The sequence below is a fragment of the Antennarius striatus genome, chromosome 13 (genome assembly GCF_040054535.1).
Source record: "Antennarius striatus isolate MH-2024 chromosome 13, ASM4005453v1, whole genome shotgun sequence".
Classification (NCBI taxonomy): Eukaryota; Metazoa; Chordata; class Actinopteri; order Lophiiformes; family Antennariidae; genus Antennarius; species Antennarius striatus.
In genome coordinates this window covers 11,882,433-11,909,276 of record NC_090788.1, presented here as the reverse complement: position 1 = coordinate 11,909,276, position 26,844 = coordinate 11,882,433, and the positions used below count along the sequence as shown (strand labels likewise).

Sequence of the window (26,844 nt, the reverse complement as noted above, 5' to 3'; positions counted from 1 at the left end):
GTCAATTAAACACATAAAAATAGCAGCGCTTCATGAAATAATGATAATAATAATGATAATAATAACAATACCAATAATAATAATAATAATAATAATAATAATAATAAAGGGTAGCTACACCATAATGGGGAAAAAATAAAAATAGATAAAAGAAATAACAAAAGAAAAGTATGAACACAAAGTAAGAAAGGGAAAGAATTAGCACATACTGTATATCCCATTGAAATAAAATGGGCATATGAATGTACAAATTATATAAGTAATTGATATAAACTTTGTGGTGAGTCTTTCAGTGTCTGGTATATATTCTCTGTATACTATGGGGGTGAGCTGCTCAGTATGAAAGTGTCATACCAGCCACCTGGCTGAAATAGTTACGGTGTGTTTGATAAGATCCAACCATATACGTATGGGAAGATCAGTGTGAGTGTGACTGATAAGCCCATTGAAAGAATAAGTATTAAATTTATATTAACCATTGAGTCAATTCAAATTATGTGGTAAATATGTGGTTATAAATGTTTTATTTTGGCACCGTATCATAAAAAGGGGTTTACATTAATGGGATTATTGAACAGGAATTCTTTAGAAAGTTTGAGCATGTTGATAAGAGAAAGTAGTGAAAGAAAAGAAACAGGAAGTCAGCAGAAGCCTTTAATCAGAAAGGAGAAGAAATATTCTATCAGGGTGGTTTTAGAGGCAGCTTTGGAGGCAGGAGACATGGAGGAGGAGATGGAAGAGGTGGAGCTATATAGAACATGTCAGGATGTTGATGTTGTGGTAAGGAATGTCACATAGCTAAAGATTGTCCTGATAAGGAAAGAGAAGATTAAGATTGACTAAAAGAATGTGATTCGTTGACAGAAAATATAAATAAATAAATAGAGGAAGACTTTAAAGTGGAATGTGAGACAAAAGAAGTTCTTAATTATAAACTTACAAAATTTGTTCTTGATGGATGGAGTAAAACCAGAAACATTGCTAAAGGTAAATGGAAAACCTGTGACTTTCTTCTGCGACACTGGTGCGTGAAGAATGATACGTAAGGAGTCTATTCCAGGCTCCAGACAGAGTAACCAGAGTGTGATTGTGAGATCTGCTAATGGCAAAATGTCCGCTGTACCACAATCAGAACCTGTTTGGTTGAGAGATCCCCAAGGACAGTCTTGTCAGATGTCCATATTAATGTTTTCTGATTGTCCTGTAAACCTACTACGCCATGATGGTCTGCTATTGCTAGGATTAGCATTAGTGCCAAGTTTTGGGGGAAATATTGTACTAAAGAGAAAAGCAGAGCTGCAAAAAGGAGACATTTCTGTTCTCCAGGGAACAGGTGAACTGTCTTATTATTACTCCCTTGATGTTCCAAATAAAAAACCATATGAGATAGCCACAGCTCTGATGATAGAGAGAGAAAAGATGGTACCAAAACCACAGGACAAAAATGTCAGAGAAGGATTTGCACATCACACTCTTGTACAAAGCCACACCAGGCCCTGATGAAAAATATGAAAAGAGTTTAACTAAAGCCACACCAGCAAGAGTCACTGTAAGATATGTCTATTCAGATGGAGAAGCTAATGCAGCTGCAGCAGTAAAGCTGTTATTAGCAGAGACTTACTGTCATTGAAACAGGATTCATATGAAGGTATAAAACAAGTAATTAATAATTTATTAGCTGCAGGTTTGATAAGGAAATGTAATGATTCACCATACAATACTCCAGTTTTCCTAGTAAAAAAAAAGCAAGCAGTGTCCGTAGGATGGCGCATGGTTCAAGATTTAAGGCTGTCTTTCAGAGAGCACCATGCGTCCTAGACCCTTACACCTTGCCATATTCACTCAGACCAGATACCGAAGTGTTCCATGTTGTAGACATCAGTAATGCATTTTTCTCTATACCTGTTGATAAAAATAGTCAGTTTTGGTTTGCATTTCAACTGCCTCATGGGCATAGAGAGATTTTAATCATTTACTCTCGGCAATGAATGCCAGCATGGCAAAATTCCAACCTCCAAAAAAATAGCCAAATTTTGATTTATGTGGATGATGTTTTGCTAGCATCACCTGATATTGAAACATGTAAAAGTGATACAGTGGCCTTATTAAAACATTTGGCTGAGGAAGGACATAAAGTGAGTAAAAATAGGTTACAGATGTGCGAACAGCAAGTGAAATACTTGGGACATAATCTGAGTGCAGGAGGAAGAACAATAGTAGAAGACAGGAAAACTGCAATTCTTCAATCGCCTAAACCACAAACTAAAAAGCAGATAATGTCATTTTTAGGCTTGACAAATTATTGTAGAAACTGGGTGCCAAATTATGCAGAAATAACCTCACCTTTTAGTAAAATGATGTATGACGAAGACCTTAAAATAAGAGCACATCTAAAATAGACAGTAGAGGCTGAAGATGCCTTTTGTAAAATAAAGCAAACTCTGGTATCTAGTACTGGAATCTAGCCTTGCCAGATTACAGTAAACCTTTTATTCAAATGGTAGATTGTAAAGGTCATTTTATAACCTCAGTTTTAGTACAACAATGTGGAGATAAAATGAAGCCAATACCGTATGCCTCATCTAAATTGGAAAGTGTGACATGTGCATTGCCACACTGTGTTAAAGTAGTCATTGTATCTATGGCTGTAGAAACAAGCACTACGAAAGTCTTGTTTCATCCTTTGATTTTGAGAGTACCACATGCTGTCTCTGCTCTGTTCCTGCAGACTAATATGACGTTTTTATCACCTGAAAGACATCTGTCTTGCATGACAACATTGTTATCTTAACCTCACGTTAAATCCAGCTACCTTGTTACCACTTCCTGAAGATGGGACTAAACATGATTGTCAGGAAATAGCAGAAAAGACAGCTAAAAGCAGAAATGATTTAAAAGATCAACCACTCAAAACAGGAGAAGTGTTATTTGTAGATGGTTCCTCTAAGAAAAATTATGCAGGAAAAACACAAACAGGATATGCAGTAGTAACACAAAAACTGTAATAAAGGCTAAATTTTTACCGTCCAATTATTCAGCTCAAGCAGCTGAATTAGTAGCATGAACTGAAGCATGTAAATTAATGAAAGATAAGGACGTGACAATTTATACAGATAGTCAGTACGCATTTGCTACAGTTCACACTTTTGCTCGATATTGGAAAAACCAAGGCATGATAACATCTACAGGTAAACCAGTGACACATGCAGAACTTTTATCTAATCTTTTAAAAGCAGTACAATTGCCAAAAACCTTAGCCATTTGTAAGTGTGCAGCACACACCTCAGGGAAAGACAGTGTATCTCGAGGTAATGCGTTTGCAGATAAAACAGCTAAAGCAGCCGCAACAGAACATATAAATGTGTTAATTATAGAAGAAAAATCAACTTTAGATGATAAAATACCAAAAGAAATGCAACAACAAAGTCCTGAATGCGAACAAGAAATTTGGAAAAAGAATGGAGCAATTTTGCGAGAAGGCATCTATTTATGATCCAGCAATAAACCTATCCTACCCAAAAACCTATACAAATGGGCGGCTATTTTGAGCCATGGTGTTACACATGTCTCAACAAGAGGGATGGTAGGACAGACACCTCATATTCAAAAAAAATTTTTTCGAGAGCATGCTTAATATGCACTAAATACAACTTACAAGAGAATTTAAGACTATATAGAGGATGAGTCCCTACACCTTTATATTTATTTCAAATTATCCATATGGACTTTATAGAGTTAAATAAAAGTGAAGGTAAAGAGTACTGCTTGGTAATAATAGATGCCTTTTAAGATAGATAGAATTCTTTACAACCAAACACCCAGATGCTTTGATGGTGGCGAAAGAGCTTTGTAAAGACATAATTCCCAGATACAGTATTACTGAGACAATTTATAGTGATAATGGCGCTCACTTTGTTAATCAAGTTGTGAAAAAGATCGGAGTAATGCTATATATCAATTTTACCACCCTCAAAGTGCTGGTCTAGTGTAAAGAATGAATGGAACGATCAAAAACAGATGAGAAAGTGTAGTGAGAAACAGGAAGACCATGGACACAATGTGTAGACTTGGTAAAACTATTAATATTACATGCACTTCAGGATTAACACCCTACGAAACGCTTTTTGGAAGATCTTATAGGTTGCCCCAATTTAAAAGTCAATGGGAACTCGATAATGAAGCTAATTTAGCTGATTATATGAGGAATATATTGAAAAAGAAAAACAAATTGATGAGAAACATTTTGTCTCCCAGCAGGAAGTCCATTTAGTTTAACCAGGAGATTGGGTATTGATAATAAGTATAAAGAAGAAGCACTGGTATTCAACAAGGTGGGAAGGACCATATCAGGTATTGCTGACAACCCCCACCGCTGTGAAAGTAGCAGAGAGCTCAACCTGGGTTCATTTAACACATTGTAAAAAAGGTCATTTCAGCTGAAAGGCCCTATAGGAGAGGTGAGCAAAAGCCTGATAATAGGGTGGATCCAGACGTATAGAGACTGGTGAGATCCGAAAGTCAGTGAAGATCTTACAAGACACCAATCCTGGTAGAGGGTTTCGCATTTCAGCCAAAATGACCCCTAAGTGTTTAAAACAAGTTATAAGATGTTGGGTATTGATTTTCTTTTTATTGTTAGTGTTTCTAATGATATGGTATCTATGTGAGGCGTCAAAACCTCACACATTTCAGTTGCAAGACATCAAGTGTGCAAAAAGAAATGTTGCACTAACAAATTACATTCCGTGGATAACATCCTGGGTGTATAACAACTCAATAACCCTTATGTGCCTCCTAATACTACAACCTCTGTGAATATTCCTATAACAGCATTGAAAGGATTCTGGAGTAGAACAGAAACTTTGGGTAAACATTGGACAGGCTATTGGTGGTACTTAACGGGTCACATTCTACGACTTGATTGGAGCGCTTTTATTACAACCCAAGATGGGCAGTACTGGCCGCCTGGTCATAGTGAAGAGGCCACATTCTTTAAAGATAGGATAACCCTCAGCCATCTAGGCAAAAAACTTAGATTGACCTTTTCTCTTCCCGTTGGTAAAATATGGCCCCCAAATGCTACATTATTTAACACATCCTGTTGGGGATTACTGCTGTGGGCCTGGTCCCAGGGATCTGACCCTTATTTCCCTGTTGCTGTGTGTAAATAGTACTATGGAAACAACATAGTCAACTAGGATGAATAATTACACACAACAAGCTGGTGTAAGAGCTGATATTTCCAATTATATATATGCAAAAACATTCACTTTATTATAATGAACTTACTTATATTGATGCCATTAGTGCCATAAATTAGCTGATCAGGTAGCAGAAGGATTTGAGTCCTTCTTTTGTTGGTGGTGTACGATTGACAAGAACGTAGACAGGATCAGATACATCCACTATAATTTTCAAAAACTGGGGAACTGAACACAGAGTGGGTTTGAGGCTGTTTACAATCAGCTATCAGCAACCCCCCCTAATGACATTTCAGAATAGAATAGCCGTGGACATGGCGGAGAAGGGAGGGGTTTGCTCTATGTTTGGGGAGAGGTGTTGCACTTTCATCCCCAAGAACACAGCTGCTGACGGAAGCCTCACCAAAGCTATAGAGGGACTTATGACTCTCAATAGCAAAATGAAGGAACACTCTGGTGTCGACACGTCCATGTGGGATTCATGGATGAATGTCTTTGGCAAGTATAGAGCGTTAGTGACCTCAGTTTCAGTTTGAATTGGAGTTCTAACCGCAATTATGATTTTGTGTGGATGTTGTTGTATACCTTGTCTATGTTCTCTTGTTAACCGTTTGATCACCACAGCTATTTTGCCTATGGGAGAAAACATGTCTCAAATGTACCCTTTACTCGCTCCTGATGGCTACAACAACGATGACAGTGAGGATTATGACTTAGACGTGTAAACATGATCTCTGAGTGTAAGCATGTTTGTGCTCATAAAAATGAACTGGCAGCTGAAAATCATTATATAGTAATGTGAGGATTTGAGCAAATATGTGATAAACAGGAGGGAAATGTTACAATAATGTATATAAATTATCTAATATTTACTCTTTTTATATTCCTTTATTCTTTGTAGCATGACCATATTAATTCTTATATCTGTGTGTAAGTGTACTGCTATGTTTTAAGTTCTTTTCCAGGCAGACAAAATCAGCAGGGGGATCACCAGAGTGTTAGTGGGAGCCATTTGAGCAGGATGCGACCTCTGAATGACAATAAGAATGACAATGGTTGTTATCTTCAAAGGAGAGGATGCCCTAAAACAGATTAGAATGACTGTCACTTTTTTATTGCATCATGCCAGATGTTGTTTTACTGTTGTTTTTCTGCCCCCCATCCCTTAGAAAAAATAAATGTAAACAGGGACTGCCCTAAATAAAAAGAGGGTTCGGCAGAGAAATCTTTAGAGCGGATAGACATTTGTAGCAAGCACATCTCTGTCCATTCTCCTCGCGAGTAAAAAATATAAACTGTTGTCTTCTCCTTTTTTGTCCGTGTTTTAAATGTTCTAGGTTATTTGAACCTGACAGTAGAGTTGCTGACTGGGCTGGATGGAATGAAGGAGAAGTGTGCTGGTGCCCATTTTTAAGAACACGGGAGATGTGCAGAGTTGTGGCAACTGCAGAGGTATAAAGCTGATGAGCCATACAATGAAGTTATGGGAAAGAGTAGTTGAAGCTAGATTAAGGGCAGAAGTGAGCATTTGTGAGCAGTAGCATGGTTTCTTGCCAAAAAAAATGATGAAAAAAGATGCAGTATTTGCTTTGAGGATGTTGATAGAGAAGTACAGAGAAGGCCAGAGGGAGCTGCATTGTGTTTTTGTAGATCTGGAGAAAGACAGGGTGACAGGGTGCCCAGAGATGAATTGTGGTATTGTATAAGGAAGTCTGGAGTTACAGAGATGTTAGAGCGGTGCAGGACATGTATCAGGACTGTAAGACAGTGGTGAGGTGTGCTGTAGGTGTGACAGAGGAGTTCAAGGTGGGGGTGGGACTGCATCAGGGATCAGCTCTGAGCCCCTTCTTGTTCGCTATGGTGATGGAAAGGCTGATATTCCTAGACAGGAATCTCCATGAACTATGATGTTTGAACATGACAGTATGATCTGTAGTGAGAGCAGGGAACAGGTGGAGGAGAAGCTACAGAGGTGGAGGTTTGTCCTGGAAAGGAGAGAAATGAAAGTTAGCCGCAGTAAGACAGAGTACAAGTGTGTGAATGAGAGGGACCCAAGTAGAAGAGTGAGGTTACAGGGAGAAGAGATCAAGAAGGTGGAGGATTATAAATACTTAGAGTCAACAGTCCAGAGCAATGAAGAGTGTGGAAAACAGGTGAAGAAGCGTGTACGGGCAGGATGGAACGGGTGGAGAAAACTGTCAGGTGTGACAGAAGAGTTTCAGCTAAAATGAAGGGAAAGGTGTACAAAACTATGGTGAGACCAGCGATGTTGTTTGGTTTAAACCAGTGGTTCTTAACCGGGGTTTGATGGAACCCTAGGGGTTCGGTGAGTCGGTCACAGGGGTTCGGCGGAGACGGACGGCAAGAGAAAACACCCGACACGATGTGTCGGGTGTTTTTGCTGAACATACACGAATCACTGTGTACGTTTGACACATCGTGTCAATTTGTGATGACACACCCCCCTTAGCCATCACTGGCTGCAGGTGATCACACTACATCGACTGGCCTACCTGTGCTACATGGGATTTTGCGCACTCAGAAGTCGATTTATGTCTGTCGTGATGGTACGTCATCTGATTGCTTTCTTAATATTTTAATTCATAGTAACTATGTTGAGCAAAAAAAGAAAGTGGTCAGACGAATATGTGCAACGTGAATTTACATGTACTGTAGAACAGAGCGTGATGGGAGTCAGCGTTCTGTATGATTTCTAATGTCAAGTTGAGCAACTCTAGTCTTGCACTGGCAAAATTAAAGGAACACTTCCTTAAGCTGCATGGAAAACAAAAGAAAGACTTCGCTGTGAAAATGACATAAGAGTAGCACTTGCCAAGTTGAAGCCACACACATCTGAATTGGTCTCTCAATAAAAACACTGATTTGCAGGTAGGTCATTTCACGTGAGTTCATGCATGACTCTTGGTTTTGTTCTTTGAAAAAGGTTACATTAATGCACAATTCATTCAATACACCAGTAAAACATATACTTATGTCTTAAATTTGAAAAAAAAATATACACAAAAAAAATAATATTTTTTTAACCAAAGAACGGTTCGGTGAGTGAGCATATGAAACCGGCAGGGTTCGGTACCTCCAACAAGGTTAAGAACCACTGGTCTAAAGACAGTGTCACTGAGGAAAAGACAGCAGATGGAGCTGGAGGTGGCAGAGATGAAGATGCTGCGGTTCTCTCTGGGAGTGACCAGGATGGACAGGATAAAGAATGAGTACATCAGAGGGACAGCACATGTTAGAGATTTTGGAGATAAAGTCAGAGAGGCCAGACTGACATGGTTTGGACATGTCCAGAGGAGAGATAGTGAATGTATTGGTAGAAGGATGCTGAGTTTTGAATTACCAGGCAGGAGGCCTAGAGGAAGACCAAATAGGTTGTTTATGGATGTAGTGAAAGAGGACATGAAAGTAGTTGGTGTGAGAGAAGAGGATGCAGAAGACAGGGTTAGATGGAGGCATTTGATTCGCTGTGGAGACCCCTGAAGGGAAAAGCCGAAAGGAATAGAAGAAGTGTTTCCCTCCTTGCGTCTCACCATTTTGAGCCCCTCTCCTCTACAGAGAGCTTCGTAGGTCTCTCTCTCTGGGAGATGGTCTTTAGGTCTAGTGTACGTTCCCAGTTGGATTGGCTCCTCTGAGGCAGGCTCGTAGGCCTGGCCCATCTCATCGATTTGCTTGGAAAGTAACTTCTCAAAATAACGGAGATTCCCTCCTGCCCTCTGGTGGCTGGGGTCTGTCAGTAATAGAAGCGTTAGTTAGCACTTCCAAACCTCAGCCTGATAGGCAGGATAACTTTTATAGCTAAGGTAATAAATCACCAAATATTTCTGTAACTAACTCATGGTGTTCCACTGATGCTTAATGACAAATATATAAATACAGCTAGTTATTATTTGAGTCTTTTTTGTTCAACACAAGTTAACAAAAATTAATTTAAACACCACAATGTCAATCTTTATGTTTTAAATAACTGGCTTATTTTTTCACATACTTACTGATAGTGTGTGATTTCATTAAAAATAAAACCATTAATGGCATCACATGCCACCTCAGAGTCAATTAAATCTTCCCTCAGTGGTGGAGATAGACTAAGTTCATTTATTCTGGGAAACTTAAAACTTCAGTAAAATAAAATACTCCACAACAGTGGTTACTCATTTTACATTCATTCAGACATGCTCCAATTACGTTGTTCCTCTACATTCTTCAGTAACCATCTGTTGACGTTCTTTAATTCTAATGTATAAAATTTTTGCTGTTATTATTGTCTCTAACAACAGAACACTTTGTTTCACCCTCTGCTGTTCTATTAATTTCTGCTCTTGATGTTTTAATCTGTCTATTTCAAGTTAGATTTTGTTGTTTAATCTGGACCATACATTGATCATTTTATTAATATACGTGTAAACTATTAGTTGTTAAATTACATTTGCTCCATTTACTCTTCCTCATTAATTTAAACTGTTTCACAGCAAGCCAAGCATAGTATTGCTCTAAAATGGCCTCCAGCTGTGAATAACGTCCTTGATATAGAAACTAAAATGACAGTCACACATCACTGACTCCTAATTTAAAATGGATACACCCTGCTTCTCTTGAAAACCATTTTAGTCGCACAACAGCAGTGAAGGCTGCAGTAATTGGTCAAACAACAAGAGAGCACAGGTTCACTAACTATACCAAAAGTTAAAGAATGCAGTTGTATTCCCAACCTAGCTGCCTGTATTGCTCATCTGATTGGTCTGTGTATGAGTTACGGGAGGCAAGAGAACACAAAGCTCCTTAAATGGAGATTTCCCCACTGTGGGACTAATAAAGGAATATCTTATGGTATATCTTACCAATAGCCACAAGCCGCCGTGTCAGTTCAATCGCTCGTGGGAGGTCTCCCATTTGGTAAACAGAGTAACTGAGGTAGTCTAAAATATCTACTTTGGAAACCATAGCTTCCTCCCCAGAATCCAGCTGTTTTAAAGACTGCTGCATCCACAGAACAGCATGGTAATAATCTGCATCATTGTAAGCTGTCTTTCCCAGGTCAAAACAGTCGTCCACTGTCAGCAGGGCATTGGAGTGAAAACCTGCGGGCAGGATATACAGCATTTAAATACTGACCAACTGAATTTACATGTGAAAAATATTCTTTTCATGACATGTTCATAATGTTATTGTTGCCAAAACATTGTGTCACTCAACTGATGTAATTCGACTTACCACGGCTTAAACAAATCACTTAAAGGGGTCCTATTTTGAAAATCACACTTTTTCAGGTCTCTACATATACATAGTGGTTCTCCCTAACCCAACCAACTCCTAGAATCTGGTAAATAAATGCTTCCTGCATCAATAGATTTTTGGAGTTTTAGGAATTCATGGCCTAGTTTGAATCAAAATGATTGGATTTTGCTAGAATGGCCATTTGTTACATCACATATGGCGCTCAGTGATTGGACAGAGTGATTGACGATATTGACTGGCTGACATGCCCAAGGGCATGGCCATCCCCGAGGGGGGAGTTCATTCAGGCTACGGTAGCATTGTGTGATAATGCTGTAGCTCAGAACTACACACTGAAAGTTCCTCACAAACTGTTGAACTCAGTAGCAATTGGCTGACTAGTTAAGTCCACTTCAGACATGTGTGTGATTGCGTGTGTGTGCGCGCACGCGTGTGTGTGGTTCGTGATCAGGCTACGTAACGGTGTGTGGTAATGACCTGGCTCAGAGCTACACATTGAAAGTTCCTCACAAGCTGTTGAATTCAGCTAGCTTTTAGCTAACTACTTAGCGGTTACGTGTATGTGAGTGCGCCCGAGGCTATCCCCAGCATCACAGCGAACACATAACCAGTTGCACATCAATTACTAATTTAGAACAATTGTCTGATTTTTGGTGAATGAAAGCAGCTTTAGCTCTTCTGAGTGATCAGACAACTGCGTGTATACACACACACACACGCATGCACGCACGCGCGAGAATACAAGAGAGACACTTGGTTTTACCGGTAAAATCCCATGTTTCATTAGTTTGCGTTAGCTTAGCTTCCGCTTTATCCACGATCTGTTATTGTCCATGACGATTTTGGAAAACACATTTTTAACAATCACAATACATCACCGCTTTGAAGAAGGATGTAATTATCTCACCGACCGGTCTCATATTTAGACAATGAGCCATGAGTTCTTGTTCAGCAAAGACTGAGGAAGCAGGTCCACGCTTAGCGCCAAAAAATCAACCGCTATATCATGGAAAACAAGAGTAGAAAACACTTGAATTATAGTGAAAAACATAGCAGCAACGTTACTAAAAGTTAAAAAAGTTCCAGACTATGACGATCGATCAATCTGTAATGCAGGTGCGTTTGAGTGGCGCGTGTGAACAAACGCACGTGAAAGCGTGGGGGACGGCAGCGTTAATTTGTTAATTGGGCAGCTCAAACTTGTTACTGTGTACCTTAACCGTTGCTGGTTCCTGAACCATTTCTCTTTCTGGAATGGCATATTATCTTGAGAGAGACCACTGCTTTCAGAAAGACCATTTTCATGAAAGGGTGTTCATGGTCTGCAACAATGTCTAGGTATGTCTAGGTTGTAGGTGTTGTTGGACCTCATGGTCCAAGAAATAATGCAAGGCCTAGCCTGCTTCACTGAGCCTCAGAGGCCTGCAAAAAGATTGAAAGCCTGATAAAACCAAAAAGAAAGAACAATGGGAGTCCATCTCCCAGACAGCTGTGTTGCCCCTGGACAAATTCTTTCACCGAAACTATTTGCCCTCATTGGGTGAGAGCCTCTAAAAACCCTCTCCTTCCTTGTGGAGATACCAAGGACATATAAACTGGAGCTCAACTAGAGACATTCTCTATTAGGCATTCTGGGTGTAGGGACACAGTGAGGACCTGTGCCAGTTTTCAGCTTTGAATCCTATAGGTTACTTGAATAACCCTGGTTCTCTGATTAGCATGAGTGAGTGTTTCACACTCGGAACGCCTTCGGCGTGACCTCATCAGAAACTCCTACTGCATTCTGCCAGCCAGGATTATCTGGAACTAACCACATTAATGACAGGGAGGTTCTGCTACAGAACACTCAAGGGAAATTTACTGTGAGCTTGAACACCATTTCTCAATAATGTACCACTCGCTCTTTTAAAGGGACCTCTTTGAGGGAGGCCAAGCGTTCTGGATAAACTCAATCACACCTGGACAGGGCCACAGGGCCCATTTTTTTGCTTCTAACACATCAGCAAATTGTTACTTACTGCCTCATGTATCCCAACCACTAACAGGTGCAATGATAAAGAGATAAAGCTGTACTTTAGGTGTGGAATTTTAAGTATTTTGACTTGAAACAGTCATTCATATAATTCTGGATCTAATCATCAGTTAAAACAACTGCTGAAATATGATTACATTTAACTTCAACTTATTCTTAATCTTACAGTGGCTAATATTTAAACATAAGTCTGAAAAAATTAAAAAGCTGAGAAATTTATCAGGAGGCTAAAAACTCCAAACTGCTGATCAAACTAAGGATCAGTACAAACATAGCCCAACACAATATTTAAAAATCTCTTTGGGTGCATTTACTTTTCCTTCTGTAACAAATCCACACACAAGTGGAGGTGTCTTAATGTATACATTTTCTTTGAAGTAATTACTTCACAGTTTTACCTGGTAGTTTTCCTTTGGAGAAAGCCTCAGAATCCAGTTTGTACGTATCCTGAAGACGCATCAAGGCCTTGGCTGCACCCATCTTGTCCTCTTCATCTGGGAAGTACTGTCTGTGTGTGGACATGTTGGAAATGAAACCTGGAGGGGATGCAGGGAAACATTCCCAGGAATATAAGGAAGACATTGAGAGTGAAAAAAGTCACTCAATTAATGACTAACCAAATTAATACTCTGATTACATTCATGGAATGTACTTTTTTTTCTATTTTCTTTTACATTCCTACATGCTGGAACAAAATTACGGTTCTTCAATGGACAGCCAATTAAATGTTTTACATTTTCAAATTCACACAGTGGTCACAATCTTCATTAAAATCAAGTAAATATGACAAAAAACTGCATTATTGGAATACTTTTCTTCAATGTGACTGATTTTACATACAACTTTAACAAAACACAATTAAAGCCTGTTTTAAGAACACCATAATTCTCTTCTTAAAGTAAGTGGAAGAATAGATTTGATTTTTTTTCATTGCACTTCTATTAAATACTAACAAGCCCACTCCATCTAAAAGGGCTCTTATCTTTGTAGTTTACAGTATGTATTTCTCTTTCTGTTTACAAGATTGAAACAAAAGCTATTCATGTCTACTGACAATAGCTCTAATACACAACAATTACATACTAACAAGCCCCCTCCATATACGGGGGCTCTTGTCTTTGTAGTTTATAGTATGTATTTCTCTTTCTGTTTACAAAATTGAAACAAATGCTAAAATGGAATGGCTGTTTGAGTATATACAAATAGAAAAACAAGCGATGAAACTGGGTGACGTTTTTTCCTTTTGAGAAAGTTAAAAGCAAGAAGCAAGACAAAGCCATTAACCTGGATAAAGTGCACAACCACGTGAAACATAACGTAAAATTCAAGTCAGATTTGTGCATATTCTAATGACTACTACTAGATAATTTATGGGCAGTCGAAATGCTAATAAAAAAAGTAATTAGATATTTTACATACAAAGAGTTACAGGCATTTACACTGTATCACAAGCAACAGCACACATCATTGTGCAAAGTGTGAATGTTTTAATTTGAACAAAATGTTATGTCTGAAAGGTGTATACAGTATGTATCAGGCCATAAGCCAGGCCATAACTGGACCTCACCGGGGCCAAAGCAGGACCCTCACATATTACAGTACATACTACACATCTGATGATGAACAAGATTTTTATCTGGGCCAAATCACTTATATTGAAAATAAAATATAGAAAATTAAAGGCTTTTAGGTGCGCCTAAGAGTGCGGAAAATACTGTAATGAAAATTGCTGCTGTTTTTTGATTCTTTTAATAAGCCATGTATCTTTCTATGATCCAGGGTTTTGTACAAGTGTGATACTGGTGTGAGACCACAGCACGCACATCTGATGCTGCAGATACATGAAAAATTAGAGGGAACATTGGTCATGACCCAAACACAGATACACTCCATTATACACACACGCAAACACACACACACAAACACACACACACACACACACACACACACACACACACACACACACACACACACACACACACACACACACACACACACACACACACACACACACACACACACACACACACACACACACACACAATTGGAGAGACAAAAACAGGCCTCCAGGGTTGGACTATTAGTTAAATCAGTAATCTCACTTTCTGATAATACTAAAAGAAACTCCATAGAAACGCAATGCCCTTCAGGTGCATTATACTGGGAATGCCCCAACTATCAGCCTGTCCTCTTTTCCGAAGTGGAAGGTCAGGCTGGTTCTCATCACAGCATCACACTTACAGTACAGCAAAGGGTTCAAATACTTAAAAGGGAAAGCAGCAAAACGGAACTTTACATGTGATGAAGTACCTTTTGTAGCACAATCACAGTAAATGTACTTATTGTCTCTCCAAGCATCAAACCAAGAGATAAGCACCTCCCCCTATCCTTTTTTATACTTTCCTTACCATCAGAGGGATTCTGTAGCACCAGGCTCTCCAGTTCAAGCCACTCTGTATTCAGCCTCTTCATTAGTTTGTAAGCATTTACTGGGTGGCCCAGGTAGCCTTCAGGGTCAGAGGTGGATACTCTGGTAAGGGCATCCAGTCTGTTGGCCCAACTAGCAAAAAAACAGTCTTTTTACTACTGACATGAATTATCAGTACGATACATTAACCTGCAGTTTTGAAGCCTTACCTCTTGACAGCAGCAAGTTTGGACTCCTCCGCTTGGATGTATTCCCTCAGTGAATGGACCAGGTCTTTTTCTGTATAGATTAAGTCTGTCATTTGGCCTGCAGTAAAACAAAGATAATGTAGATGAGAGAAAAGGGTCACTGCTGATAAAATCAGCATCACATGTTACATAAACAACTGACATTTTTTCATATCTGTCATGAAGTGACAAAAAGCGCATGAATTTCTTTATTTACTGTTCATAGGTTCAATCTATTTTTAATTATCTGTAACTACATCAAACACTGCTTTAGCAACACTCTTCTTACTTCTTTGGGGCTTGTCTTTATTGTTTAATTTCCTTTACACTCTCCCTTTGTGTTTGTTAGAAGAAAGAAAAATAACATTGAACATTGAGGCTGACGCTAGTAATGACCATTGACGATGATGTTTACTGATGCTTCTCAGACAGAAGCAAAAAAAAAACCTTAAAATATTTTTGACATAAATTTTGACTTAATTTCAGCCTCTTATCTAATTCACCATTATTATGTTGCTACAATAAGACATGCTTCTGAGAACGCATACTTTGGGTTTTAAGGTCACATTCAGGATTTTACTATGCATTTAAAGATGAGAAATTCAAAATAATGATAATAACAATAATAATAATAGCAAAAATATTACAATGACGACCATTGAAATTATGGTGTATAATCTTTTAAAAGATTAACAAAACATCACTAAAACATCCATTTTTAACCTAAACATGACAACCTTTGCTTTCCTAATTCATAACTGTCACCAATCAGAGTGATCACTTCCTAATGGGCTCAACAATATTCTAATTTTCAAATGACTGTACTGTTAGCTTTAAGGCTAGCTCCTCCCTTCGATGTGACCTAGCACCAACCTAGTAGCATCATGTGAAATGTTAAACATACACCTACAGGAAATGCCAAGCACAAGTCAGTATTTCATATTTCTACTGGCATGGTGGGAGTGTGTAAGTTCATATCTCTGGTTCTATCTGACATAGAAATATAACATTGGTATTATTGGAATGGTAAAAAGGGGGTGGGTGTTGTCTAAAACCAGTCATACTGCAGACAGTGATCGTATATTTCCTTTGGCAATGAGAAAGTGAAAAAGCTTTCTTAAAACCTACTTATGGAAGAGAAGACATCTGCTTGTGCACAGCAGCAGAACCACAGCAAAGCCCAGAGGGTATAAGACAGGCGCTTCCCCATTCTGTGTACTTTAATAACCTGTAAGGAGAAACCACATCATATTATGATACTCTAGTTTAAGAAGAAGAAAGTTCTTTTATTAATCCTTCGCTTAGGAAAGACACACACACACACACACACACACACACACACACACACACACACACACACACACACACACACACACACACACACACACACACACACACACACACACACACACAAGACAGATAGCCTGTACAACATGCAATTAAGGGAGAAATAATAGTATCCTAGAAGGAGCTGTGGGGTTTGGCGCATTGCTCAAGGGCCCCCGGCAGAGCTCTGGCGGTGAACTGACACCTCTACAGCTACCTCTTTACACTCCATACTTATGTCTATACTGGCTCTGAACCAGCCACCCTCCAGTCTCCAAACCAAGTCGTTGTGGACTGAGCTGCTGCCGCCAAATGCCATCCAGCAAATTATTCTCATATAACATAAGTCTTATATACTTTAGAGGGGTCTCTGTATAGATCGTGCTGAAACAAATGGAATACATGGTTATGGCTAACTGCCGGTATTCTTAGACCACAAAAAAAACTATAGCAGATAAAAAATAGGCATACCAGTATATTTGTGAGAAACGACTTAAAAAATGGTGACATGAGAATAAACCCTAAATACTATTTATACTTTTTGTTACAGTGCAGGAAGCACTGCTAACTTCTTTTTTGCTTTTTTTCCTGAGGTATGCATGTAGAACTGGTTGCGTAAGATTCACTTCTTCAGCTTCATTACTATCTTAACAGTATCAGCCATGACAAATATGATGCCAGTTTGATATTAGACATTATTAGAACAAAATAAAAAAAACTCATCCTTTGTTTCTGCCATACATTACATAATGGTACAAAGACATCCAATGTTTTTAGTACACTGTAAATAAATCATCTCCAAAGAGACATGCTGTCACAGGTTCTATCACCATTATTTACTAAGCAAAGGAAGAGCTAAATTGAAACCATATATTTGATGTAATTTATCACTCACAATAAACAGATTATCAAGAATATACACCTCATGGACAAAAAGATGAGCACACACCTCCGAATCACTGGATTCAGGGCTTTCATTCAGATCCACAGGCACAGGTGTAGAGTATATAGTAAAATCCATCACCGAGCCAAACAGTCTGCATTGCAAATATTTGTGGAAGGATGCTTTGTACTGAAGAGCTCAGTGGATTCAGGCACAGTATTGTCTTCCTTTCTAGAAATTCCACAGTCAACTATAAGTGGTATCATTGAAAAGTGAAGATATTTAGGAACAAAAGAAATATAGTAAATGAGCCACTGAGTACATAAAGTCATTGAACCCTTCAAACATCCTCTGGCATTAACTGCAGTACATAAAGTGTGTGGCAGGAGCTTCATGGGTTGGCTTCCCAGAGCCCAGCTGCTGTATGGATGTCTGACATTTGACGGAGTGGTGAAACATTGCCACTGAATTTTGGCACACAGGAAACCTTTTTCTATTGAAAGTCAAATCACATTTCTCTTTCTAGAAGCCTGATGGGCAAGTCAAAGTTTAGCAGATGCTAAAGCTCATTCCCTGCCAGATTGCATTGAACCAAATGTGAAATCTTGTGGAGGGGGAACATTCATACAGTAGGGTGTTGTTTTGAGGGGTTAGGCTAGGCCCTTGACAAAAGGCAGATCTTAACGCTTTAGCGTAGTGAGATATCTATGCTTCTGAATTTCAGGGACCAGCTTGAGGAAGGCTCTTATCTATTCCGTCATGACTGTACCCTAGTGCACAGAACATGGTCCATAAATATACGATGTGGAAGAACTTGACTGGACTGCACAGAGGCCTGTACTCAAACTCATCAAACACTTTTGGGATGAACTGAAACCGAGACTGTAAGCCTGGATATCTTTTCCAACGTCAGTTCCTAACCTTGCAAATGGTCTTATGGTTTCATTAAAATTAACACAAACTCCAAAATCTTGCAGAGAAGGAGCTGCAGAAGGGGAATAACTTCATATCAAAGCCTATCAATTTAGAATGGAACATAATGAAAGTTTCTGTAAGGGTCACACTTCTGTTCACACTTTAGAAACAAAACTCATTTAGTCCAGTGGTCTGTAGGCATTTTCCGATCTGCTAACCATCACTCGCTGTCCTTTGATGCTGAACACACTTCTCAAGTATTTCTAGCTTTACTGTAATGACTTTCTTGTCAGATGTTACCACATTTTTCAGCAACAGAAGTTGTGTGGACTTTCTCCTTTCATAGAGTAAACAATGGATTAAATAGGGAAAGAAACTTTGGTTTATCAAGACTGGGTTGTCTGCAAAAACACTAATAACAGCCTTATTAAGGTTGTTCGAGAGAAAGGAGATCCTTCCCAACTGGAGTTCATCTAATTCTGCCTCATCACATTAACAGAAAGTGATGACAGCTTGCCACTTGTGTTAAGTCTACACACACTTATAAATGAAAGCACGTTCACATTTCTGTCTTCATCACCATGTCATCCAATTTACTGGGCTTGCGCTGGCCGATCGCCACGATGACATAGGCGGAGTAAATTCCAGTTTGGCTACAAGGTTTTTAGCCTGTGCAGCCACAGTGGCGTTCTTATTTTTAGGGAAAAAAAGGCTAAAACTTACAACTTTTTGGGACTTGTGAAAATCCCCGAGCGATAACATAAGAAAACAAACTTTTTCTCTCGCTCTTTTCTCTTGATCTTTCCAACGCTTGTGCGCCGCTGTCTTGGACACAGAATGTGGCTTTTTGTAGCTTACTCAATTATTTTATACAGAGCCACAGTGGCTTAGTCATACTACCTCCTAGTGCAAGCCCAGATTTAAAAAAATACAAAAGAATTGACAGAAGACTAGTGAAATAAAATCAAGCTTTATTGAGTTTAATCAAGAAAAAAAAAAACTTGACAAGAATTTTACCAACCATCTCACCGTCTTTTTTTGAAAAAACAAATGAAGTGGAGTTTTCATCTCAGAAAGGTACAGTTCTTTAGCTTAGTTTTAACATTTAAAATCACCAATGTTGCACCACATTTGGTGCATCAGTCAGTGCCTTTTCATCAAACATGTCTTGAGAGTATAAGAATTTGATGAATTTCCGAAACCCAGAGAACTTCTGCCTTGACTGCGTAGGGAGCAGACACATAGCTGTCCTAACTTGTCTCCACACATGCCTATGTTCTACACAGATGTAGAAATACTAAATGCCACATTCAGAATAAAATATGTTCTTCTCTGACACTTAAGGAGTGGATTAAAAGTGTGTCTCTCTCAGTGTGTCACAGATTTGACTCTCTCAAAGAAAGAACTGCTTGCTTGTCAACGTCCTTGCAAATAACACCAAATTCTATAAAACAAGGCAAAAAATGATAACATACTTTGTACAAAAAAGCATTTTGTCAATAAACTAATAATATCATTCAGTAATATAAATAGAATGGCACAGAGAAATATCAGGTCTCTTAGTTTCTAAAATTAACCTTTCTCCTAGTGTTTATATTAGTTGTTGCTTTATTAAAGCCCTATACTACAAATTAAATGACCAATTATTTTACTTTTAGGAACAACTAAGGTCATGCAACCCTATAGTGGTCTTGTCTGAATACAACGTTCCTTAAAAGAGGCTTGTTACAAGAACAACCCAAAGCTGCTGAGGACTGACCCTCGTCTGGCACTTCTGCAAAGGAATGAAACATCACTGAGGCCAGACCAGGATGTGACACGAACATGTGATGAGGGCACGACTTCTTAACATACTGTAGGTCTGTAAAGTTCAATATGTCTGTCCTTCTGACCAGCATCTTCTGTATTGAATAAAACTTCCTGTATACAGTACATGTATAGGTGAGAATCAGGTTTCATCATTCTCCAGTCTTTGTGAACATATCTGGATCAAGATTTAATCATTGCTGCCCAAACACTCCTGACACTTGACCAAGCATACGGTATATGCCTGCAAAAACATTTCAATAAGTCAAAGTAGCTTCTCACATAATCTTTTATTTTTTGCTGACGATGTAAACAAGAAGTAAAATAATTCAACCTCAACTATTTTGAGACGTATTCACCTGTGAAACATTTTATGAGCCCTGGAGTAATTAGCCTTCTCAGTCTACTAAACTCCAGGGACTTGCTATTTACTTCAGAGGAACGTGCAGCGCAATTACCAGACTTCGTTTGCTGCACAGCTCTGAGAAGGTAAATAAATGTTGATCCAGATGCAACAAACTGATTCTGGTCCGATTTGAAATTCTGCAGATCAGCATTCCTTTTTTTTTTAAATTAAAAAAAGGAGCTTTTATTATCACAAGAAACATGGATTGATGATATTCAGGAGGCTGAAGGATTTTCTATAGCGAGTCAATGGAAGGCGTGATTTTAATTGAAACATAAACTTCCCTCTGTGACGTCACCTGTTTGAACGTCGAGTGCGGACCGTTAACAGAGGACGTCTGGCTTGGCTCACTCCGAGTCTCTGACGTCGACGTAGTTGTTTCTAGAAATTCCCAACACTTGAGCTCTGACGATCACCGGAACATTGTGATACTGCGGGCCACTGCGCCACACTTCACGCACCCCTGCCGCTATTCAGAATGTGCGCGACGAACAGTGACACGGAGTTAACACCGTCTGAAATATTCCCAGACGAAGTTTCGAAACTTATTTAGTCTTTAAAAACGTTGTGACCTCGCTATCTCATGGAAGTCTGTATCGAAACGAAACATGTCGGAGACGAACACGCACCTTACAAAACAAGACGTGTCTCTCACTATTTGCACACCACAGTGTCTGGAAACGCGTCCCTTCATCAAAATAAACCCGGCGACTGGCGACCATCCAATCATGTTGGGTCAGGAAGGAAAGTGGAAAGGCGACAACACGATTTAACCAATTTAAAAATGAAAAATATTAACTACGGTTTTAATAACACTTAATACTTGACGTCATCTTACCTTCAGTGTTTAATGTATCACGGAGTAACGTCACACTCGTGTGTGAAAACGGAGTTTCACTTCACGCTCCTTAGGTTAGGAGTCGGACAGGAGAGGGTCGTCGCTGCCACGTACAGAACCTCCGTCCAGATGGCAGTAAAACTCAGAATAGATCCGCACAAGAAAATAATCCGTGGTTCTCCTGTAATTCTCAGCAGTGGGTTGGACAGCAGAAGACAATAATGATTTTTTTTTTTTTTAAAACATTACTGCAACTAAAAAAAGACAATCTATGATTCGGGGACTAAACAGCAATTTTAATGTATTCTCTTCGGCAAGAAGGGCATCTTGCATAAAAATTTGGCCAAACAAATATGAGCGTTTATCTGAAATGGAAAAAAGAATGATACGCTGTGACAACACTTAACGGACCAAACCGAAAGGAATTTTCAACCTACCTAACTACCTACCTACCCTAACATTAACCCGTATTTACAAAGTTTGATTTTTGCATAAAATTATTGGATAATGTTCAAATGCTGAAATAGATATTTTCCAACATCATTAGTGATGATGTTTTATGGCAGAAGTGGTAATGATGTGCTGGAAGAATTTGGTTTTTTAAAAAACTTATGTGGAATTTTTCGTACAAACAGTAAGCATTAAAAAACTGACCTAGTAGAGATTTCTGTCCAACAAGGCCCCTGAGTGAGCGATCAGAAGCTTCTTCTTTCAACTGCCCACTCTTTTAGGGTTCTTACGGTAATTTAATCCATGCAGTTTGTCAAATTTCCAATCTGGAACTGGGTTTACAGAGTATGTTCTATTGATAGACTGAACAACATCTGGAGAAAAAAGACATGTGGATATGGTTTCACTGTGTATGAGCTTTCTCTATTAAACGCAAGCAGTATACGACAACTTGCTTAAAGTTATTATAAAACCAATCCAAATCAAATCTTTAAAAATTTGAAGTCAGTGTGATTTCATTGGGAGAAACGATTTTATGTTCTGTTGTGGCGTGTTGATACACGTTTGGCAACCTAAAGCTTCTTGAGGCATATCTAATGAAACGACCCTTGTGATTGCATTACACGTTGCAAAGACTTGACAATATTAAAATATGTTTTAACTGGAAACGGAAGTGAATGGGTGAGTTATCATAAGTGCTTTAGTTTCCTTCTTGGTCATCAGTGATATATTTTAGTAGATCATTATCAGCACAAGCTGTGACACATTAGATATATTTAACCTTTCAAAATACAGTAATCTTATACAACACAACACGAACGCAGATTATATAATGTCGGATTGGCAATGTAGTCCAAACCTTCTATTTGTATTACTGACAAACTATTGTAATACAACATAACATCATTTGTGATGGAGTGTTCAACCTATCCACTACTGATTCAATCATCCATTACACAAGCCAGCTGAATGATGTTCAAAATTTTTATTTTTTTCTGTTATCGTCGATTGCACATGCCTTGTTTTCTAGGGTGGTAAATGCATTCAAGTATAGCGTGCTCTATTTCTGACTACTGTATTTCACTTCTTGACTGATTGCTCACAACAAGAGAAAACAGTTATATTCAAGCTGATCCAAGTATTTAACTCATAATAAAATACACAAAACATACAACTTGATGAAATGATTATTCCAAATGTAAATCAGACCGTTATGTATTATACTTCATTATCCCAAAAACATGACAATGTATGAAAGCTGCGAAAAAAATATCATGAAATTCCTTCAAGACAAAAAGCAGAACAGGAGAGCCCTGGGGGGCTTCGACCATAAATTAGTATGTACTGTACAATAAAAAGCGCGATCCGCTATGCGTGTTTCAAGGGTTCATTCCTAAACAGGAGTTGACTTTACTGCTATTCTTCATGAAATGTGTTCTACCGTCTGTTTACTGGGGACTATTGTTTTTTTACACATGTAATTTTTAGTTTTAGTATTATTACTACACAAAAAACTTTTTATGAAGTCATTTGCCTTTCCCTAGGTGACGAAGAAATACCACTGCGAAACAAACTGCAGCTGTCAACGTGTCGCTGCACGTTTCAACAATGACCACTAGATGTCAGCCGTGTTCAAAGCATTAAATAAACGCCTTTATATTCTCGCGTGTTTGGCATTGTTTTGTCACGAACCACTTATTGATTGATCATCTATTACTGCGCCAAAATGTCCTGCCTTGGCTTGTTACCCCATGTAACAGGGGCGGTTCCAGGGTTAAGCCTTCAAGGGTAGGACAGATGTTTGAGCATGTGCATTATTTTGTTGTTGTTTACACAACTCTGCAAGGTAGACTAAAACGTACATAGCTGAGACTTAAGATGACAACATTCTGGCACATAAAAATATAACACATGTAATAGTTTCATCATAGTTATTTGTGTAGCACTGTAGATGTTACAGGAGGCTAGAAACAATGCCTGACCTCATATGAGCAATTATAATTAAACAGACAAGGTGAAGAGTACAGACCAATGGGAGGACAAGAACTTCAAGAGTGTTAATATAACAAGGCTGGAAGCAGACAAATACATAATAACACAAATGGCACAGACACAATAATACGAAGACACAATAACATCAACACTCGTATTTAGCATGACCACATGATCCACAGGAACAATGACCAACATAACAAAACACAACTGAAGTCGAAGTCATAGTGGCTACATTGCTAATAAAACTAAGCAATGTTCCAGGTAGACAAACCCAGAAACCTACATGCCACGTGTGAAATATTAATACATCACCATATTGTCACTTTATGGCATGAATTTATGAACTTTTAACATGTTATCATTAAGAGTCCCATGGGCCTTTCCACTCCTGTCTCAAATCAAGCACAAGCCAGTGTTTCTTTTTTTTACTGGTTTAATTCTATCTGCTCTCAAGGGTGGTGCTGTATAAATGCATCCAATACATATTACTTCATATCTCTGGTTCTATTTGGAGTAGACAAATAACATTGGTATCACTGAAAAGGTAAACATGTGGTTAAGGTGGGGTAAGCCATGTGATGCTCCATGCTTAACAAAGATTCATCTCTACAGTGGGTGACTATAGTGTTTGTAAGATTATGTTTGCCTTAATAGATCGAAGGTTGGCTAATAAGTAGGTGTATAAATCAGAAAAACAAGGAAAGTAGATAAGGAGACTTGATGGTGGACTTAGGAGGTACATGAGTGTATACAGAGAAAGAGGTTAGCTAAGAAGAAGTGGGACACTGAGAGGAGTGAGGAGAGTAGACAGGAGTACAGGGAGATTCAGCATAAGGTGAAGGTAGAGGTAGCAAAGGCCAAACAAGAGGCTTGTGATGACTTGTATGCTAGGTTGGACAATAAGGAGAGAGTGACTGATCTATACAGGTTGGCAAGACAGAGAGACAGAGATGGGAAGGACGTGCAGCAGGATGTGGAAGTCTATTGACAGTTGCCAGTAGTGTGATGGGAAGATGGAAAGAGTACTTTGAAGAGTTGATGAACAAGGAAAATGAGAGAGAACAAAGACTAGAAGAGGTGGCTGTTGTGGACCAGGAAGTAGCAAAGATTAGTCAGGATGAAGTGAGGAGGGCATTGAAGGATGAAGAGTGGAAAGGCAATCAGTCCTGATGATATTACTGTGGAGGTATGGAAGTGTGTAGGAGAGGTGACAGTAGAGTTTCTGACTGGGTTGTTCAACAGAATCGTAGATATTTTCTTTAATTTTATTTACTCAATTAATCCTGAAAGGGAAATTAGTGGCACACTTTATTGTTAGTAATTCATACGTGCATATATCAGTGTGTACAGGCCCTGTACACACACTCACACACACAAGAGTCCTGTATGCATGCGGGGGGGGGGGGGGGTAGAGTGGCGGGCAGCTCCTATATGGTGCGCCCAAATGACCAACATGTAAGGGTGACGGCGCCTTGCTCAAGGGCGCACCAGCAGTGCTCCGGAGGTGAGCTGACACCTCCCACTGTCAGCTCACCTCCGGGTATTTTTGGGTGGGAGGGGAAATCGAACCGCCAATCTTGGAACATTGGACGACCCACTCTACCAGTGAGTCACTGCCCCCCCATTGACACATAGCTGATCATTGCCAACGGTGGATCCGGCATACCAAGCGGTTCTATCCCAGGTGCATCACCTTGGATGATATCAGAGATCATAGAGATTAGAAACAGTAATTTTGTGTTTTTTTTACATAAGCCCCCCCCCCCCCCCCCCCCCCCACACACACACACACACACACACACACACACACACTTTTTCCTGGCTATTTGCTGTTGCCGTTTTTTTTTGTTCAGAATGCTCTTGTGGGTTTCATGGCTATTTTGTTCACTGTAAGCTTTTTCTGATCTATCATATTGTAAACAGTATTTTTACTGTACCTCCTGTAATAAACTGTAAAGGAAAAAAAAGATTTGCTCTTTACTGGAATGCTTTTGAATGTAAAAATTGCATGTGGACATAAAGTTCCCAACCAAGACATTTTGTGTACATTTTGCAGGCAAAGACCATTAAAACTGAAACATAAAAGTGTATGTAATTTTTCAAATGTCAACGATACCAAGTAATTTGAAACCTGGTGTACTTTGATTGACTGCATGTACCTTATGAAGTGAAAACAAGCATTATTGTTTGACACAGTAATTTCATTTTGAGTCGAATATCCAGTGTTTTGGTAAACCGTGTGTACAGAAAAAGATGTGTTCTATTTTGAAATGAAGAGTTAAGGGGTAAAACCGAAAGGAGAAGAATAATATTCGTACCAGCATGGTCACATATAAATTTAAAAAATAAATAAAACAATAACGGTCGAGCAGTGGATAGCGCTGTCGCCGCACAGCAAGGTGGTTCCAGGTTGAAGTCTTGCTCTGTGTGGAGTTTGCATGTTCTTGCCATGTTTGCATGGGTTCCCTCCGGGTTCTCCAGCTTCCTCTCACCTCAATAAAACATGCGCTTCAGGTTAATTTGCCGTTCCAAATTGTAGTGTGTGAGCGTGTGCGTGCTCTCTTTGTGTGGTTCTGCAGCACACTGGCGTCATGCCCCAAGTTTCCCCTACCTCACGCCCTAAGACAGCTGGGATACGCTCCAGCTCCCTGTGACCCACTATGGTGGATAAAGCCATTTGGAAACTGAATGAAATAAAAACCAAAAGCAATAACCTCTGCCGTAAAATTTTGAGGGTAAAACGCATTTTATCCTCATGTGCTATAAGAAACTGCACTATGAAGAAACTGAGGTTTCCAATGTAAGAAATGGAGAGTACAAACATACCATCTGTCATTTGGCTGTTTGACTGGAACATTTAGGTTTTAAAATTCTTTATGAAATATAAGGGACACAGAAATATGCTCTGTAAATAAAAATGCGTTGCTGATGGTATGTGCTAAAGTCTGCCAAATTCTTATTCCTCCCTCGTATTATTCTATGAAATCATCTGTTTTTAATTTTTGACCCTGCAATATTGCAACCACATAACTTAACATTCATTATTTCCCTGCATCTATTTGCTTCCACATGGAGCACTCCAGG

General features: G+C 39.0%; 1 protein-coding gene across 10 annotated transcripts in view; it reads right to left on the bottom strand.

The window, feature by feature from the left end:
- The window catches only part of LOC137606224 (prolyl 4-hydroxylase subunit alpha-2-like), a 43,694-nt gene extending 22,242 nt beyond the window's left edge, over positions 1-21,452 (bottom strand). For 9 of the 10 annotated variants that reach the window (XR_011037840.1, XM_068331376.1, XM_068331379.1 and 6 more), the window contains exons 1-7: positions 21,316-21,452; positions 16,270-16,369; positions 15,124-15,220; positions 14,895-15,046; positions 12,885-13,022; positions 10,058-10,297; positions 8,753-8,949 (exon numbers count right to left, since the gene is read on the bottom strand). Coding sequence is in view for 9 of the 10 variants with exons in the window: in XM_068331376.1 (XP_068187477.1) it covers positions 8,753-8,949; positions 10,058-10,297; positions 12,885-13,022; positions 14,895-15,046; positions 15,124-15,220; positions 16,270-16,351 (906 nt within the window). In the remaining variant the exon portion in view is untranslated. Of the gene's footprint in view, positions 1-8,752; positions 8,950-10,057; positions 10,298-12,884; positions 13,023-14,894; positions 15,047-15,123; positions 15,221-16,269; positions 16,370-21,315 lie in introns of those variants that run through there. The other variant, XM_068331378.1, reaches the window with a different exon arrangement.
- Between the last annotated feature and the right edge of the window lie 5,392 nt (positions 21,453-26,844).